Source organism: Setaria italica, chromosome IV (assembly GCF_000263155.2).
Source record: "Setaria italica strain Yugu1 chromosome IV, Setaria_italica_v2.0, whole genome shotgun sequence".
Classification (NCBI taxonomy): domain Eukaryota; kingdom Viridiplantae; phylum Streptophyta; class Magnoliopsida; order Poales; family Poaceae; genus Setaria; species Setaria italica.
Genome location: NC_028453.1, coordinates 32769529 through 32786046, shown reverse-complemented (window position 1 = coordinate 32786046; position 16518 = coordinate 32769529). Strand labels below are relative to the sequence as shown.

Below are 16518 nucleotides of genomic sequence, written 5' to 3'. Positions count from 1 at the left end.
GGGGTTAGCCGCGGCGCGGAGGAGCCGAGCGGGAGGGCGGGCCGGCGCGCGGCGGGGCGGAACGAGAGGGAGGAGCGGCGCGCGGCGGCGGCGGCGGCGAAGGGGTGGCGCGGGGCCAGGCGCGGCGGCGCGGAGGCCGCCGCCGCCGCGACGGGCGGGAAGGGAGAGGAGGCCATCGGGGTGGGATGGCCGAGGCCCGAGAGGGGGAGAGAGGAGGATAGGAGGACGCTCTCCTGTTTGTTTTTTATTTTCTCTTTTTTCTTAATGCTTTTGTGAAAGGCAAGGAAGCCGGGGAAGGCACGGGCACGGCGGCCGCGTTCCTTCGCGGAGACGAGGCGCAACGCAAATATCGTGGCTCGCGTTGGCGGTGGCGGTGCGGGATTGTGGCTTGGGTTTGGGCTTGGGGTTTTGTGCGTGTTTGGGTTTTTTTTAGGGTGACATGCGTGTTTGGGTTTGAGGACTGGGTTCGGCAGGACTGCGAAGATATTTCTGCTTTGACCACACCAGCCATCGCATGGTGCAAGGCTGTTTTCTGTCCTCTTTTGGGATTTTTTTTAATTCCAGGAGCTGGTTTTTTTCTTGATGTACAAGTTGAGGCCTATATTCGGGTGACTTCTATTGAACTTAATTCAGCCGTGAGTTCCTCGTAAATTAAGAAGCCAGCCGTGATAAAACAGGTAGGATAATAGTATTATTGTGCCTATTTGGATGCAAAGGTATTTTTAGAATTTGGAGGGAATAGTAAAGAAATAGCATAGTATTAAAAAACTTTAAAGCGGTTGGAGCCATCCACTCTTCTTTTGTGATTCTTAAATCCAACTTCTCTTGCCATGCTTTTATGTCCCTTATTGATCATTTCTTATTGTTGAACCAAGGTTTTAAATATCATTTTCAGCATTTTTTTGTCACCATTGAAATGAGCGAAATTCGCAAAATTTCAAGCGAAATTTAAGTTGTTGGAACCACAGTTTTGTCAAACATGCCACGGGTTCAATACCATGAGATATTTTTAGCTACATACTATAGTATTTTATAGATAACGCTCAAAACTATTTTTAAATACCGAACCGTCAAAATCATATCATCCAAGTTCACTTTAAACCTATTAAAGTAGTAAATTTAAAGAAATGTAAAAATATATGGGCAAGAGTCCCTTTTGCCAACAACTTCCATTGCAATCAGTAATAATCATGATGCAAGTTGTTGTTGAGGTGCTTGTGACAACAAGTCCAATCAGCCTCATATCAAGAATTGAAGATTGATGACAATAAATTTTTGAGGCATAGTTATTGGTTCCTATTAGACAATTAAAGTGAAGTATGTCGAGTCAGGTCGTCATTTCAGGAGCTTCTTGTAATTTGGCATGTACCACATGTCAGTTTTAGTGGTAAATTATGTTTGTATTTATATGGTTGTCTAACTGAAACTCCATCTGTTTTTAATGTAATAAAAATAAAAATAGATACAACAATAAACTAATATCCACCATTAATATAATTTATTTTCCTTTCTTATCATATTATATGTTAAAAAATCAACATAACACTCTATTCTAGCAACTGCAATGACTTTTTTCACATACTCTATTTTGGAGTATTTTTTAAAAATGAAATCTTTGGAGCATTCTTTTTTTAAAAAGCAAAATCTTAGTGGACTAAGCAAATACTCCTTTCATCCCAAAATTATAAGGTGTGGTATCATTTGCCATGATCTAAAAGATCACAATTTGGTAAATAATTTTTCTTTATATATTACTGGTATCTGCAAAAGTTTGATCATTAGAAAGTATTGTAAATACAAATGCAGTGTAGCTTTTTTTTACCATAAAGTTTTCGTATTGTTAGCTAATTCTTATTCATAAAATACGAAGTTTTGAATCTTATAATAAACGGCACTGCTAGCACCGGACGTCTGATGGGAATTTTCCCATCGGATGCTCCGTTGCAACATCAAAATAAAACGTCCACAACATCAAAAATTTATAGTTGTAACATTGAAAAATATGCTAAAAATGACTACGTTATTTGACTTTGGGATAAAAAATTCCCGCCCCAACATAGACGCATGTCTCCTGAAATCTAGTGGACAAGCTCGTTCTATTCGGACAATGTCACTCCTCCATTCTATGTATGTCTACGCATGAAGTGATCTTAGCTTCATGCAGGGGCGGACCCAGGAACTGACAAGGACCAGGGCTGATCCCAGGTTAGTAGAAGCTTATATGTATTTATCCTTTTGTTATGTGACTAATTTTTATGAAACCACCATTGGAATTTTAACCTTGGACCCGAGCTGTGTTGACGGCAGTTAGCACGCTTGTTTGAACCGCAAGCGTATGGATTAATTGTAGCTTTTCCCTCGGAGTATTCCCCAAGGTTTATCAATCAATGGAAATAAGGTCAAAGGATTTGGAAAGCTAAGCATCGGAAAACATGATTCTGGTTGCAAGATGGTCGTGAATATGAATGAATAGACATGGGTAGATACGAAGCATGAGCAGATATGAATAAGAGGTAACTCATCTAAAGCAAGACTAGACTATGCATATGTTGTACAAGTAAACACATGGTTCTCATTCAAAACATTTTTAAACCACCACCTCCAGTCTGACTCCCGAAACCCCCACCTTACACATCATCAGATCCTATCACAATCCTACCTATCAGCGCTATCAGCGCAAGCAGTCTAAGGGCATGAACATAAAGCACATGTCTAGATGTTATGATAGATCAGGCATGCAATTCTAGTCACCATGACTACAAGAACACCGTATGCAATCTACTACATAAATAGATTGGAATAAGCAAACTTATAACATGAGAAATCATAAAAAGGAGACATATAGATCGCTATTGAATTGGAACCAATCTATTACTTCACCATGAATGATTGTTCATCACAAGATGTCCACCGAGACCATATTCGCGACTTATGAATCGTAGCTCCAGAACTCCGGCGTGGATCTTCCTCGCAGGGTGATCACGCCGACCAAAGCCTAGCCTAAGCTAGCCTCCGGACAACTGCACGACCCTCAACTCTCTGTAGATGGTTGTCCCTCGAGTTCCTCGACTCCTTCTACTTCGAATCTTCAATCCAATCTCGGTCCTCAATGAAATATCGGGGTATTTACAGTTTGGAGGTCCCGTGATTTAAATTGGAAGGCCAACGGGTGAAGGAAAGGGGTAGGCCGATTGGCATGGCCCTTCCTTTTACCCCCTCACGTCTAGTTTCGTTGCCAAGTCTTCTCTGATGTTCTAGAAACTTATTTTTACTTGCATGCGAGCCTGGCACGTTGATAGCCTCGGGATAAGAATGGATCTTGATATCTTTCTAAAGTTCTGCTTGCTTCCATCTGAAGTGAACTTGCCATATCTTGTGAAACTTAGCCACTAAGTATTCTGAAAGGAGTCCTCACCGAAGACGAGCATAAATGCGGCCCAGGGGACCATAGGCCGATCGACCTGGGTCTTTTTCAGGGCCTCTGGCCTTCGTCTTTCTCTGGGTTGTTGCTTGTAATGAGCCTCAGCCAAATATTTTTCAATTAAAATCTAATTTTCTGCGAAAATAGAATGTCCTTCAAAACACAATGCATATGCAAAAATGATCCGATTATTGAGTATGATTAGTAGTTATGATATTATTTATATACCAATATTAAAAATAAACAAAGGTAAAAGTGTGTAAATAACGATCGTCTACCTGCTACAGCTCAGGCAGCCCGCATCCTATGTCTGCCACTGGCTTCATGTGCATGTGTGCGAGTGGCAAGTAGGGGCGCCACGTAAGCTCTGGCGAGTGGTGACGTCATGGTCGCTGCGGATCCTCAGAGCAGCCACAGCGTAGTTCCAGACCGATGCTCCGATTTTCTCTTTCGTCACAGGCATCGTTCTGTACACTGCAACAACAAGCGATGCTTGAACGGAAAAACTGCATCGGTGATACTATTTTCCTCGATGCCCAGTTAATATAATATAGTTTCCATCGGCCGGCTTGCTGCTGTTTGCCTGCTCGCACGCTGCCCGAGGGAAGAAAAGGACGTGTTGTGCTTAAAATGGCTAACGAGGCTTGCTAAGGGGCTGTTTGATACGAGATAGTAAACTTTAACAGTGTCACATCGGATATTCGGATGCTAATTAGGAGAACTAAATATGAGCTAATTATAAAACTAATTGCAGAACCCTGTGCTAATTCGCGAGATGAATCTATTAAGACTAATTAATCCATCATTAGCAAATGGTTACTGTAGCACCACATTGTCAAATCATGGACTAATTAAGCTTAATAGATTCGTATCGTGAATTACACTCCATTTGTGTAATTAGTTTTGTAATTAATCTTTTAAAATTTAATACTTCTAATTAGCATCCAAACATCCGATGTGACGGGTGTTAAACTTTAACACCCAGGAACCAAACAGGCCCTAAATCGATGCCGAACACTGCAGAAAAAAACTGAAACGCAGCACCGATGATACATTGTACTGAAATGATGTTTGAAGCCTTGTCTACACTGTGCATGCTCTTAGCCTCAAATCGAGTTCTATGATTCTATATGCCCTTTTACGGGTCCTTAGCCTCAAATTGGGGTTCCACGAAGGCGAGGGACGGACGGAGGGGAGCATGAGTGCTCAATCGGATGCTGATGCGGCGGCAAGCGCGAACGTCGAGCTTGATGCGGATGCGGAGGGCACGGAGAGGCTAAGGACCTGTTCGCTTCAGCTTATTGAGCTGGCTTATCAGTCATCAAACAATATTTTTTTCTCACAACAAATCAGCTGTTTCAGTTTTTCTGGCGACTTATAAGCTGAAGCGAACACTAATGGGTGGGCCAACATAGTGCCATCTCCTTCTCCAGACCCGCTTCCTTTTTCTGCGATTTTTTTTATTCGCTTGGTTCAAACCGAGTTTAGAGAGGTCGAACCGAGGAATATTTCGCCTCTATTCGATGCCCACTATGTGTAAATCGAATCGTGCTCTTTCTCTCTCCGCACTGTTCAATTTTCTTACATACGGGAGCTGCTCTTATTTCCCTTGAAGTTGAAACTTTAGGGTATCCCCTTTTGAAACTTGGAGGACCCAAGTGAGCATATGTGTGTGTGGAAAGTTAGGAATCAAATACTAGACTATTGTGAAAAAGATAAGGGATTAGCAATGCTGCCCAATAACCAACCCAATTCAAAGGCATATTTTGAGCCCAGCACCTCCAAGAATGCTGGGCTCGCTGTCGCGCCCAGGCCCAACAACATCAAGCCGAGCCCCGCCGTCGTCCTCACGCCGCCGCCGTTGCATTCCACGCACCACCTCAGACCTCACCAACCTGGCAGCCTCCCCGCACATCGGCCAAGCCCCGCCGGTCTCAGCCATCACACTCCCAACAACCAGCCCAAATCCCCCACCTCCTAGGGCTCACCCCCCCACCCAAAAGTCAAAACAGAAACCTCCAGGCCAATTCCTCGACCGCATCGCCCGTCCGCCTCCATGGCCACCTCCGCCCTCGCCACGCTCTCCGCCACCGCCGCCACCGCCGCCGGCAAGCGCCTCCTCCTCTCGCGCCCCACCACCTCCCTCGCCTTCACCTCCCGCCGCCTAGCCGCCGCGGGCCCCCTCCGCACCCGCGGGTTCCTCGGGGCTCCAATCCGGGCCGCGGCGTCGTCCGCATCGGCCCCCGCGGCGGCGAAGACCATCGCGGTCGGGGACCGTCTCCCCGACGCGACGCTCTCCTACTTCGACTCCCCCGACGGCGAGCTGAAGACGGTGACGGTGCGGGACCTGACGGCGGGTAAGAAGGTGGTGCTCTTCGCGGTGCCCGGCGCGTTCACGCCCACCTGCACCCAGAAGCACCTCCCGGGGTTCGTCGCCAAGGCCGGGGAGCTCCGCGCCAAGGGGGTGGACGCCGTCGCCTGCGTCTCCGTCAACGACGCCTTCGTGATGCGCGCCTGGAAGGAGAGCCTTGGGGTCGGGGACGAGGTGCTGCTCCTGTCCGACGGGAACGGGGAGCTGGCGCGCGCCATGGGCGTCGAGCTCGACCTCTCCGACAAACCCGTCGGGCTCGGCGTTCGGTCCCGGCGGTACGCGCTGCTGGCCGAGGACGGGGTGGTCAAGGTGCTCAACCTCGAGGAGGGCGGCGCCTTCACCAACAGCAGCGCCGAAGACATGCTCAAGGCGCTCTGAATTGCGACCCCTCCTCGCCCGCCATGGTTTGCTGTCCCCCTTACTTGAAAAGTTAGCTTTTGTCTCTGAATAATCGTTGCGGCAACGGTGGCTTGTGTTATGTTGCTACCTCGACTGAGTTTAGTGGCTGGTGAATACTGCGCACTGCACCTCAGCATATGAGTTGTTATCTTGATGTGAAGGTTCTAGCGAACATGGCAGTATAGGCATGATAGCTCGTGATTGTGAATGTGCTGTTTGGCAACTTCTGATGACATATATCAGTTTTGTTTGGGAATTAGTACTTGTTTGCGTCATAATCCTATGTTTTTTGCGTCTCTGAGCTGCAATGGTTGCAGTTGCAATATTTTCGTGCAGACCAAAGAGGGAGACAGCCCATTTTTATTGGAAAGTTCAGGCTTTGATGCGCACCTGACCAAACTAAGGCGTTTTGATATAGGCACTCTGCACTTAAGTTTGGTGCTATGGTTAGCTTGTTTGATTGGGGATTGACTGTGTTGCAGTGTCCTTAAAATTTTATTAGACATTCCCATTTCATCATGTTTGCGGTTTCAGTTTGCAAAGCTTCACACAAGTTGTTTTCTTTATGGACGCTGAAGCTGCTACGGCTGTGATCTTCCTGAAATGTTGAGGGATTCAGATTCCTGAGGGAGCACAAGGGGTCACATGCCTCTTGGGAGGAGCAAAGGCCTCATCTTTCATTTGCTTTGCTACATCTCGTTGGTGTCAGTCCATTATTACTATACTGCTGGCCAATGAAACCTTTGCTAATGCCTTGGTATGCTCGTGTTAGAAAATTAGAGCTAGACAAGACCACAACGGAAGTTCTGAAACCAGATCGGTGGACTCATAAGCTTGATCGAATCTAAACCGATTGCCTTCTTTGGACATCAACCTGAACTAAGCTAAGCAGAAGCATAAACACCTTGAACTGGGTGTGTCTTGTTGTTTCTGAAGCTCCCCTCCTCTTCATCTTCACTAGTGTGTCTATTGGAGAAAGGTAGTCTCCCCAAAACAAGGCTTAAGAACATCCTTTTTAGAAGGACAGAAAAATCCTCCATGACGATAACTTTACTGCAGCGGCTAATTACGGCTTCAGAGAAAGTGCAGTCTGTTGCTCCTGAGAGAGCGCAATCTGTTGTGTAACTGGCTCGCTCTCACGGGTTCCGACCAGATATGGTTTGCAGCGATGGATATAGGCTTGTGGTTTAGTAGCAGTAAGCATGATCCCTGCCGCTTGTAGCTGTGCACTCGGCAGCGAACAAATGCACTTTGCACCTTAAGTGCTGAAGAGGCGTGACGGTGGCTTGAATGGCCTGTTTGGACGGGAGGGAGTGATGTGCCTGCGCTCAGGTGTCCATGGTTCCTCACCATGCCGTCGTTTTCGTACCCCTGGATCCCGGATCTTTGCAGTGAAACGCACAGTCGCACATGGATGGTCCATTGGCCATTGATGCGTTTTACTGACGGATGTCGCCGGCGGGACACTGGGAATATCCGATCATCACGCCAGATGCCTGCTTACCACGGCATACCGCATACAGATGTGCGTTGTGGGCTTGTGGCCCGTCGTCTCGTAACCCTCTCGTCATTTGCTTGATCTCTGTCTCTTGACTGCTGCATGCTTAATTTTACTTGCAATTTTTTTTGGGCGAATGGGAGCGATTCTTTTTTTCAAATATCAGAATTGTACTCTTCATATGACCGCAGGGCCTACTATATACAGTAGGCATGGAACGAGGGCTCGTCAGTCGTCACACTTGCTTGGGATATAGGCAAAAAGGCCCTTGTCAAAATTTCACTCTTTTTTTTTGAGAGAGCACGGGACGAAGAGTCCCCACCTGAATTTTGTATTACCATTGATTCCGGCAGGGCGGTGATGGCAGCGTTGGCCGGTTACAAGAGTTTGTCCAAGGACACAGCAAAATTTCGCTATGAGTGGAGGAGCCAACAAAGAGAAGACATAAGAGCAACTCCAACCCACCTCTCATCCCACCCCTACTCTACTTTTAGGAGAGAGAAACGCAAAAAAACGTCTCCAACCGACCTCTCATCCGGTTCCTAAGTTTACGAGAACTCTCATCCAGCAGCTATGAACTCCCACATCCAGGAGCCCCGTTCTGGACTCTCATCCGAGCGAGAGGAGCAACTGCCGGCCTTCCCGGCGCAGCCACACGGACGCCGCCGGCGCAAGTACGCCGCCTCCCTGCTCGTCTCCTTGCTCGGGCTGAATCCGATTTACAGAGTGGGGGAGTACCTGGGATAGAAGAGAAGCGGCGCTTGCGAGCCCACAACGCAGCTGCGCCGTCGTCCCCGTGGCTCCGTGCCGGCGAAGCGGCGCCGCCCCACACGCAGCGTCCGGCGGACCCGCAGCTCCACAAGCCAGCCCACGCGTGGAGCCGCTGTCCTAGAGTCGCTTCGCGTTCCTGCACGCTGCCCCGGTCGCACGCTGGCTGAGGGACAGGGAGCCCGGGGAAGGGAAGGGCGTCGTGGAGGTGAGGGACCTCGGCGGCCGCCTGTTGCCGCTCTCCTGCGTGTGCCCGGCTGCCCGCCCGCATGCGCTCTGGCCCAAGCTGTTTGCGCTACAGCTGCTAGCGGCAGCAAGAAAAAGGAAGACAGGGCATTTGGATTTTGCAATTTTATTCATATATGCCTGGATCTTGCAATGCAGTGAGCAAGATGAATAGATGGGTGAACGTATTTGATGGAAGCAGCTGTTCGCTCTACTTTCGGCTGCAGCTGCGGCTGTAAAACAGCCCAGCCGTTCGGCAGCCAGCATCGCAGGCTGTTACGTCCACCGTTCTCCGTCCTGTTTCACGGACCTACTCTTAAGCGCTCCCAACCCTCGTATCGCTTCCTCTGCCTGGCTGCTGCTGCAGCAGCTGCAGCATAGCCGTAAGAAGCTATACCGAACAGCTTGATTCAAGCTGTTCGGTATTTGATTAATCACGTTTGGTGGTAGTTATTCGATATATAAAAAAAGAGAGAATTGACTATACGAGAGCAAGTACGAGGGGTTCGTTGGAGTTCATTGTGAAGTAGGAGAGAGAAATTGGATGAGAGACTTTCATATAGGTGCATAGGAGGTTAAAACTAGGAGGTGGTTGGAGTTGCTCTAATATTGAACCAGAATTGCAATTGGCAAGGCGCCGGAGAAGAACAGCACAGAACAGTCAGCAACAGGGAGGGACTCGTGGAGCGGAACAGAAGACGGCGACGGCCCACCGGGTAGTCCGGAAGACTTGGACCCATCCGGAAGAGTATTGGCCCAAAAAGGCCCATCTATCGGGTGCAGAGGAGAATGTAACCGTGTGAATGCCACGGAGCGGAGTTCGAGTTCGAGTCGGCGTCAGACGACCGCCATCGGTGCCGATGCTGCGCGCTGCAGTCGGACTCCGGGCTCCCGGCTCCGGCTCGGGTTCAGCGATGGCGTGTTCGGACGCACTCGAAACTATAAATCCCCACCTCCACCGATCAGCTCTCTCCCGCCTCCTCCGCTCGTCGTCGTGAGGTGCTTCTGCTGACTGCTGCTGAGCGTGTCTTCTCTTCCCAGTCCCACTCTAACCTCGACCACTGCTAGAAACACTTTATGCTGGCGATAAGAACAGATTTACGCTGGCGGGTATCGTACCCGCCAGCAACCTTAATGTAACCATACCGCTAGCATAGATAGCATATGTGCTAGCGGGTGATGTTACGGGCAAGCACCCGCCAGCACAGACGGTTTCTGTGCTGGTGGTGCTTATGCCGCCCGCTAGGAATATGTATTTTCCCATTCAATATATTGTTTCTAATGAATTATTTATTATTTTTATTTCCCGCTAGTTTTTAGCTGCCAAATTGAAATATGTATCTCCAACCACGTAACAACAAACTTGAATAATAAATAATTCATATTATTAAAAACTGCATCGTACATAATATATAATTCACATTATTAAAAATCTAACATTTGGAATAGAGCTGTTCTTTGCCACGCTAATATTAAAACTACTACGTCCATCTATAAAGATTTGTGCACTCGTCCGCCATCAACACACCATCTTTATCAAAGAATGCTCCATCCTCATGAAAAATCTCGCGTAGGATGAATTTCGTCATGTCCGTACAAATGTTGTCGATTTGTTTGTCTTCGATCTTGCTATAGGTACTGTCGATGGTAGCCATCTACTGGTATATAGTAAATGGAGATTAGGATGTATTACCATTAGGAAGTTAGTACATGACAGTGCATAAGAGACTTACGTCTTCAGGGTTCGTCCGGTACCTCCCATTATTTCTGATGAACTCACACACGTAATATCCACATAGCACAGAGCCAAGAGATTGCTTGTGGCGCTGCAAACAAATAGAAAAATGATAAGTTGTTATTAATGACAAGTCTACATTATATGAAAAAAATCAAGTTTTTATGTTCTTACGAATCTATGATATATTATTTTCATAGTTTTCATCCTTTTTTATTGTGAATCTCACCTTTTAATATGTAAAGCTTGTACGCACTTTGAAGATATAAAGACACGAGTTAGTAATACAACTTAGATACATAGAATGTCAATATGCATTTAAGTACTGTTAAGGAATGTCTTACTTTTGTATAATGCCTGTGAAATCCTTGTACCTATCTCTATGATAGTTGGCTGAGTCGAGGACCACTGCTTCTCCTAATTTGGGTAAAATAATGATGCAAATCCAGTGGTCTCTGCATTATATTAAAATAATTTATATTATAGACGGCATTAAATAGCACCTAGTATATATATAGTAATTAAAACTAGTTTAAGGAGCCATGATATAATCCTTGTCAGCCTTTTTCTTTGTTACTTTTGCAATGTATACGGACACTTTTTGCATTTCTTCTCTGTGAGCTTTTTTTTATAGCATCTTTCTCCGTTTGTGTCTCTGTTGCTTCTATTTGTGCTTTGATCGTTTCCATCATCTTGAGCTTGTGATCTAGCTCGCTTATTCATGCTAGGTCAAGGTACGCTATCTTGAACCTGCCGTGCGTCAATTCTTCGTCCCTTCATTGCATCCTGCAGAATAGATTGCTCAGGTAGTTGACATAAAATACATATATATTTAAAACTCATGTATGCGGTATATGTGGACTTACAAGCACCATACGGACATGTGGACTTACATGTAGACCTCCAATTCCTGAAACATCTCCCAAGAAGGCCCTCGGCAAAGTTTCTTGCGAATTTCTCTTGACCTTCAGGAAAAGTGAACCTTTCTTTCACCGTGTCCCACAATACATCCTTTGTAGTGGTAGGCACCTTCTTCTAATTACTAGTCGTGATCCAGGTCTGCAATTTATCCCTGATAATAGCTCCACATATGTTCCGAAACCTAACAGATATCCCCTCAGGTAATATGGGCTCACCTTTGACGCCAAGCTCTTCTATTAGGAGACTACCTTTTTTAGGGATCTGATTTCGGCTTCGTTGCCCACGTTTCCTTTTCGGATGACTACTAGAAGCAGTAGTAGCTGAAGGTTGTGGTGCAGAGGCAGCTACCTCCTCTTCATGCAGAGTAGATGTTCTACGACGTCGTGGCGGGAAATGCACCGGGGATTGGTCATTGTTCTATAGAGAAAATAATAGTTGAAGTTTATCATCTTCATGTGAACAACAAACATATCACTAGCTAGTATATGAATGTGCATGCCGGTACCTGATGATCCGCGATTGGATCGTATTCAGGGTCATCTTCATCTGGACGCTTGCGAGACCTGGACTTGGTTCGTACTCAGGTGGAGTAGAATACGATCCACAATCGTCGTCAGAATCTGAATCCTCCTCGGAGGAGGATTCAACATTGTTCTCATTGTTGTCCATCACTCTTAATATGCAAAATTGTAATACTTACAATTAAAAATTATTTATGGATTTATACATATCAATATCATCAATTTAAAGGAATATATATTATTCATGAATTTATAAATATCAATAAATAGTACACCAAACTTTTCCTATTACAATTTATACATATTTATTATTCATGAATTTATACATATCAATAATATTAGTACACCAAACTTTTCCTATCACAATTTATAAATATTTATTATTCATAAATATGAATTTATGCATATCAATAAATATTTGTACAACAAACTTTTTCTATCACAATTTATACATATTTATTATTCATGAATTTTTACATATCAATAAATATTAGTACACCAGCTTTTCCTACCACAATTTATAAATATTTATTATTCATGAATTTATGCATATTAATAAATATTTGTACACCAAACTTTTCCTATTACAATTTATACATATTAATTATTCATGAATTTATGCATATCAATAAATATTTGTACACCAAACTTTTCCCTTCACAATTTATACATATTTATCATTCATAAAAATTGCAATCCATAAATATTTATACACCAAATTTATTATTACATTTTCTTTTCTATAATAATTTGCAATCCAATAATTATATTTGCATGAAAAAAAACAACTGCTCGGGCTCGGGGAGAGGAAGAGGCGCTTCGGCTTGGGGGAGAGGAAGAGGCGCGGTGGCCTCGGGGAGGACCGATGGCGGCATGGCTCGGGGACGAGCGGCACCTCGAGGAGGAGCGGCAGCGCTGGGAGAGGCGGCGCTGCGCCGGCGGTCGCGGAGGAGGCAGTGCTCGGGGAGGAGCGGCGGTGCGGCCTCGGGGAGGAGCTGCGGCGCACGGGAGAAGGGGTGGCGGCGCACGGGGAGGCACGACAGTGCTCGTGGAGGAGGGCCGCGGTGGCGCATTGGAGGAGGGTGGCGGGGCGTGTGGATGAGGGCCGCGGCGGCGCCCGGGGAGGTTCCGCGGTGGCGCTCTGGGAGGTGCGGCGGTGCACTGGTCAGCGACATCGTCATGGATTAAGGTGGCGGTTTCGATGCGAAAATTTGGCAGCCTGATGGCGTAGTGAAACTTTCGCGCCGAGACTTAAGAAAATTTGGTGCTCTGGTCGCGCGTTATATAGGAGAGATCCAGCACAGAGCCTTTGTGCTGGTGGGCGGTGCTCGGCAGCACAGCTCTTCTGTGCTGGCGGGTGTCATTAAGCACCCGCCAGCAAAGAGTTTTTAACAAATTTCAAACATTTATATACTTGCTAAGTAAGTTCAAAATTGTTTGAAACTTCTGCACTGAACATAATTGTTTTACAGTGCTTGTGAAAATTATATTTTTCATAAATAATACAATTTATTGAGTAGTTAGTTCACATGTCAATATTGGTTGAAACTCCTCTTGAGTTATAGGGTGATTATGACTTGATATCCATTTGGGAAGGACGACTATTATACTATCTCAAAATTGTCTTATTATTTTTATCCATGTTGGTGCAGGGTAAAGTGGTTACATGCCAAATATCATGATTGTTGAACAAAATTATATTTTATTAAAATTTAGTTAAATCAAAAAGTAAATGGATTTTCGTGTTAAACCTTTTAAACATGTCCATATTTAAGAAAATTCCATGATTTGAGATAAAAACTAAAAATGTATGTTTACAAGAAAACACAAAGGGGAAGGTGGATTGTGCGTTTCCATCTAGGTTTAATTTAATTTTTTAAAATATAAATTTGTCGAACAATCATGATAATTGGCATGTAACCACTTTACCAGTGCACCAACATGGACCCAAAATAATAAGATAATTTTCAGATAGTGTAACAGTACGTCCTTCCTAAATGGATATCCAAGTCATAATCACCCTATAACTCATGAGATGTTTCAACCTATAGTGACATGTGAACTAACTAGTCAAAACATTTGTGTTATGTATGAAAATATATTTTTTACATTCACATATAATATTTATGTTTAGGTGTAGAAGTTTGAAACAATTTTGAACTCATTTAGCAAGTATTTAAATTATTTGAAATTTGGTGAAAACTCTGTGATGGCAGGTGCTTAGTGCCACCCGCCAGCACAGATCGTCTGTGCTGGCAGGTGCTAATGTCATTTGCCAGCACAGAGGAGCTGTGCTGGCGGGCAACGTTAGCGCCCGCCAGCACTGATGCCTCCCTACAAAGGTTAGGGAGCGCCTGAATTTTCTAAGTCCCGGCATTGTGAACGGAAATCATGCCGTCAGGCTGCCCGACTCCGCCGCGGCCCCCGAGCGTGCCGGTCTCCTCCCCAAGTGCTGCCTGCTCCCCGTCGGGCCACCTCTCATCCCCACCAGGCCTCCTCGTCCCTGCCGGGTCGCCTCCCCGAGCACCGCCTCCTCCCCGCCGGGCTGCCCCTCATCCCCACCAGGCCGCCTCCTTCCCCAAGCGGCGTCTCATCCCCAAGCGTCGCCTCCTCCTCGGCCGGCGGTTGTTTTTTTCTTTTTTAAATTAAATTCATTAAGAAAAATGGATTGACTAGACAAACCTTAAATATGTATTCAATTATTAAATTTGATGCTTCTCTATTATTAATTTTAGGACAATAGTTGTTTCTTTTTTATATTTTTGTACAATATATATCTTTTTTGTGCTTAAGGATATAATTGTTACCTTTTTCTATTTTTATTCCATGCAATTGCAACATGATAATAAATATATTATGATTAGTTATAACAATGTATATGATATCTAAACCAACAGTTGTAAATTTCTTTCATTATTTTTGAAAATTTTTTATTCTGAGAATTTCGTGGATTAATCAATTTTTGACGTAATTATCATTGAAGTTGATGTTTGTGGAACCACGTATATCTTATTACAATTTTATTTGGATAGTTTGGGCTAACTATGACACGTGGAAGTTCTTTTCCCTATGGAGGTGGTCGCCGTGGTGGTGGCAGCCATGGAGGTGGCAGGAGACAGTACATTTTCGAGGACCCTCCCGCTAGTCATCCAGAACTTCACTTCCCTAATGGCGTCATTGACTTGCCAACAGGCGATCAAAGGAGCGGATCGGTTCCCAACATAGTAATATTCTTACTTTTCCTGTAGTGCAAATCGAGGTTGTTGGTGAACCTCATTTTAAAAGGAACATTCTTTTATCATTCTTTTAACTTTAGTTATATTACATCTTTTAATTTTCATCATGTTATTATCATCTTTTAGGATATATTTGGTACTACCATTGTGGCAGTGAGCTTTCGTGCGATTCTGGATCAAGTCTTGGATGTGTTTGATTTGACTTACATGGGTGGAAACTCTATGTTCACCACAGATTGGAAGTTCCAGGCTCATCTCACTTTATGTAGGCCACATCAGTTAACGTCTCCATTGTTCGAGATTTGTAGTAGTGTATGTGATCGTCCATGTGAAGCGAAGGAGAGTTCACTCATCCGTGCTCTAACTTATTTTGATGAAGTTCTAGGCTAGACGATTGGAGACTTTAACTATGTTCCATATCTAAGGAAGTATTGATGTACGAACTTGCACTATTATCAGAACTGGTTATATTGTATTGTGGCATGGATATACCCCTACCCTTTTCTTATGCTGGCGGTTATTTTCAAGATAATAAAGTCTAATTCATATTAATAAAGTATTACAGGATAATTAGTAAGTCTTACAACATAACTAATAAGAAATGTTAATTTATCCTTTAACGATTCTTCCTTCACAGTCACTACGTAACCATGGCTTCATAGATTTATCAATGCTTGCTTCAACATGCTTGTTTCTTCGTTCACGGTCTTTGAACAGGTTTAATTCCTTATACTGATTGTAATCCTCAATGTCCACTACACCTTCAACTCCAAGGATCCTTTGCTTTCCAGAAACGATAATGTGCTTCTTTGCATTCATAGGGTCGATTATGTAGAATACCTGTGCGACACGCTCAGCAAATACCCATGGGTCATCTTTGTAACCTACATTTGCTAGATCTACAAGTGTCAACCCATAATTGTCATCTGTAACGCCATTCAGGTGTTTGACCCATTGGCACTGAAAGACGGGAATCCAGATATTCTCTCATAGTCAAGTTCCCATATTTTCTCTATGAAACCGTAGTAAGTTATGTTCTGTTCGAATATATCAATCGCCTCTATGCGAACACCACTGTTTTGGTACGCCACGCTTTTGTTGTCCTCTGCGGTGGTATAAAATGTGTATCCATTAATTTTATATGCTTGCCATGAGGTGACATTGCTTGTTGGGCTAGACACCAACCTAGTCAATGTTACTTCGTCTATGGAATTTCCTTCAAATAGGTGCTCATGGTCCTTCAACCATGATGGGAAATGTCACTTTTGCTCTTTGATGATCCAATCCTTGGAGCAACCATTACTTTCTCCACGGACCTCATTAAGGTGTTTCTCGATGAAGGGATCCACTATTGCGAGCTGTTGTAGAACGCTTGAATGTGATTTCTCCAATTGCTGGTTGTCCTTGTCAATGAATCTTTTCA

At 44.7% G+C, this 16518-nt stretch overlaps 1 protein-coding gene across 1 annotated transcript; it reads left to right on the top strand.

Annotated features, from left to right (window-relative positions):
• Positions 1 to 5335: 5335 nt before the first annotated feature.
• Positions 5336 to 6453, top strand: LOC101753111 (peroxiredoxin-2E-1, chloroplastic). The gene has a single exon (XM_004965771.4). It carries the CDS (start codon positions 5478 to 5480, stop codon positions 6168 to 6170), a length of 693 nt encoding a protein of 230 aa, XP_004965828.1. The 5' UTR covers positions 5336 to 5477; the 3' UTR covers positions 6171 to 6453.
• The last annotated feature ends 10065 nt before the right edge of the window (positions 6454 to 16518 follow it).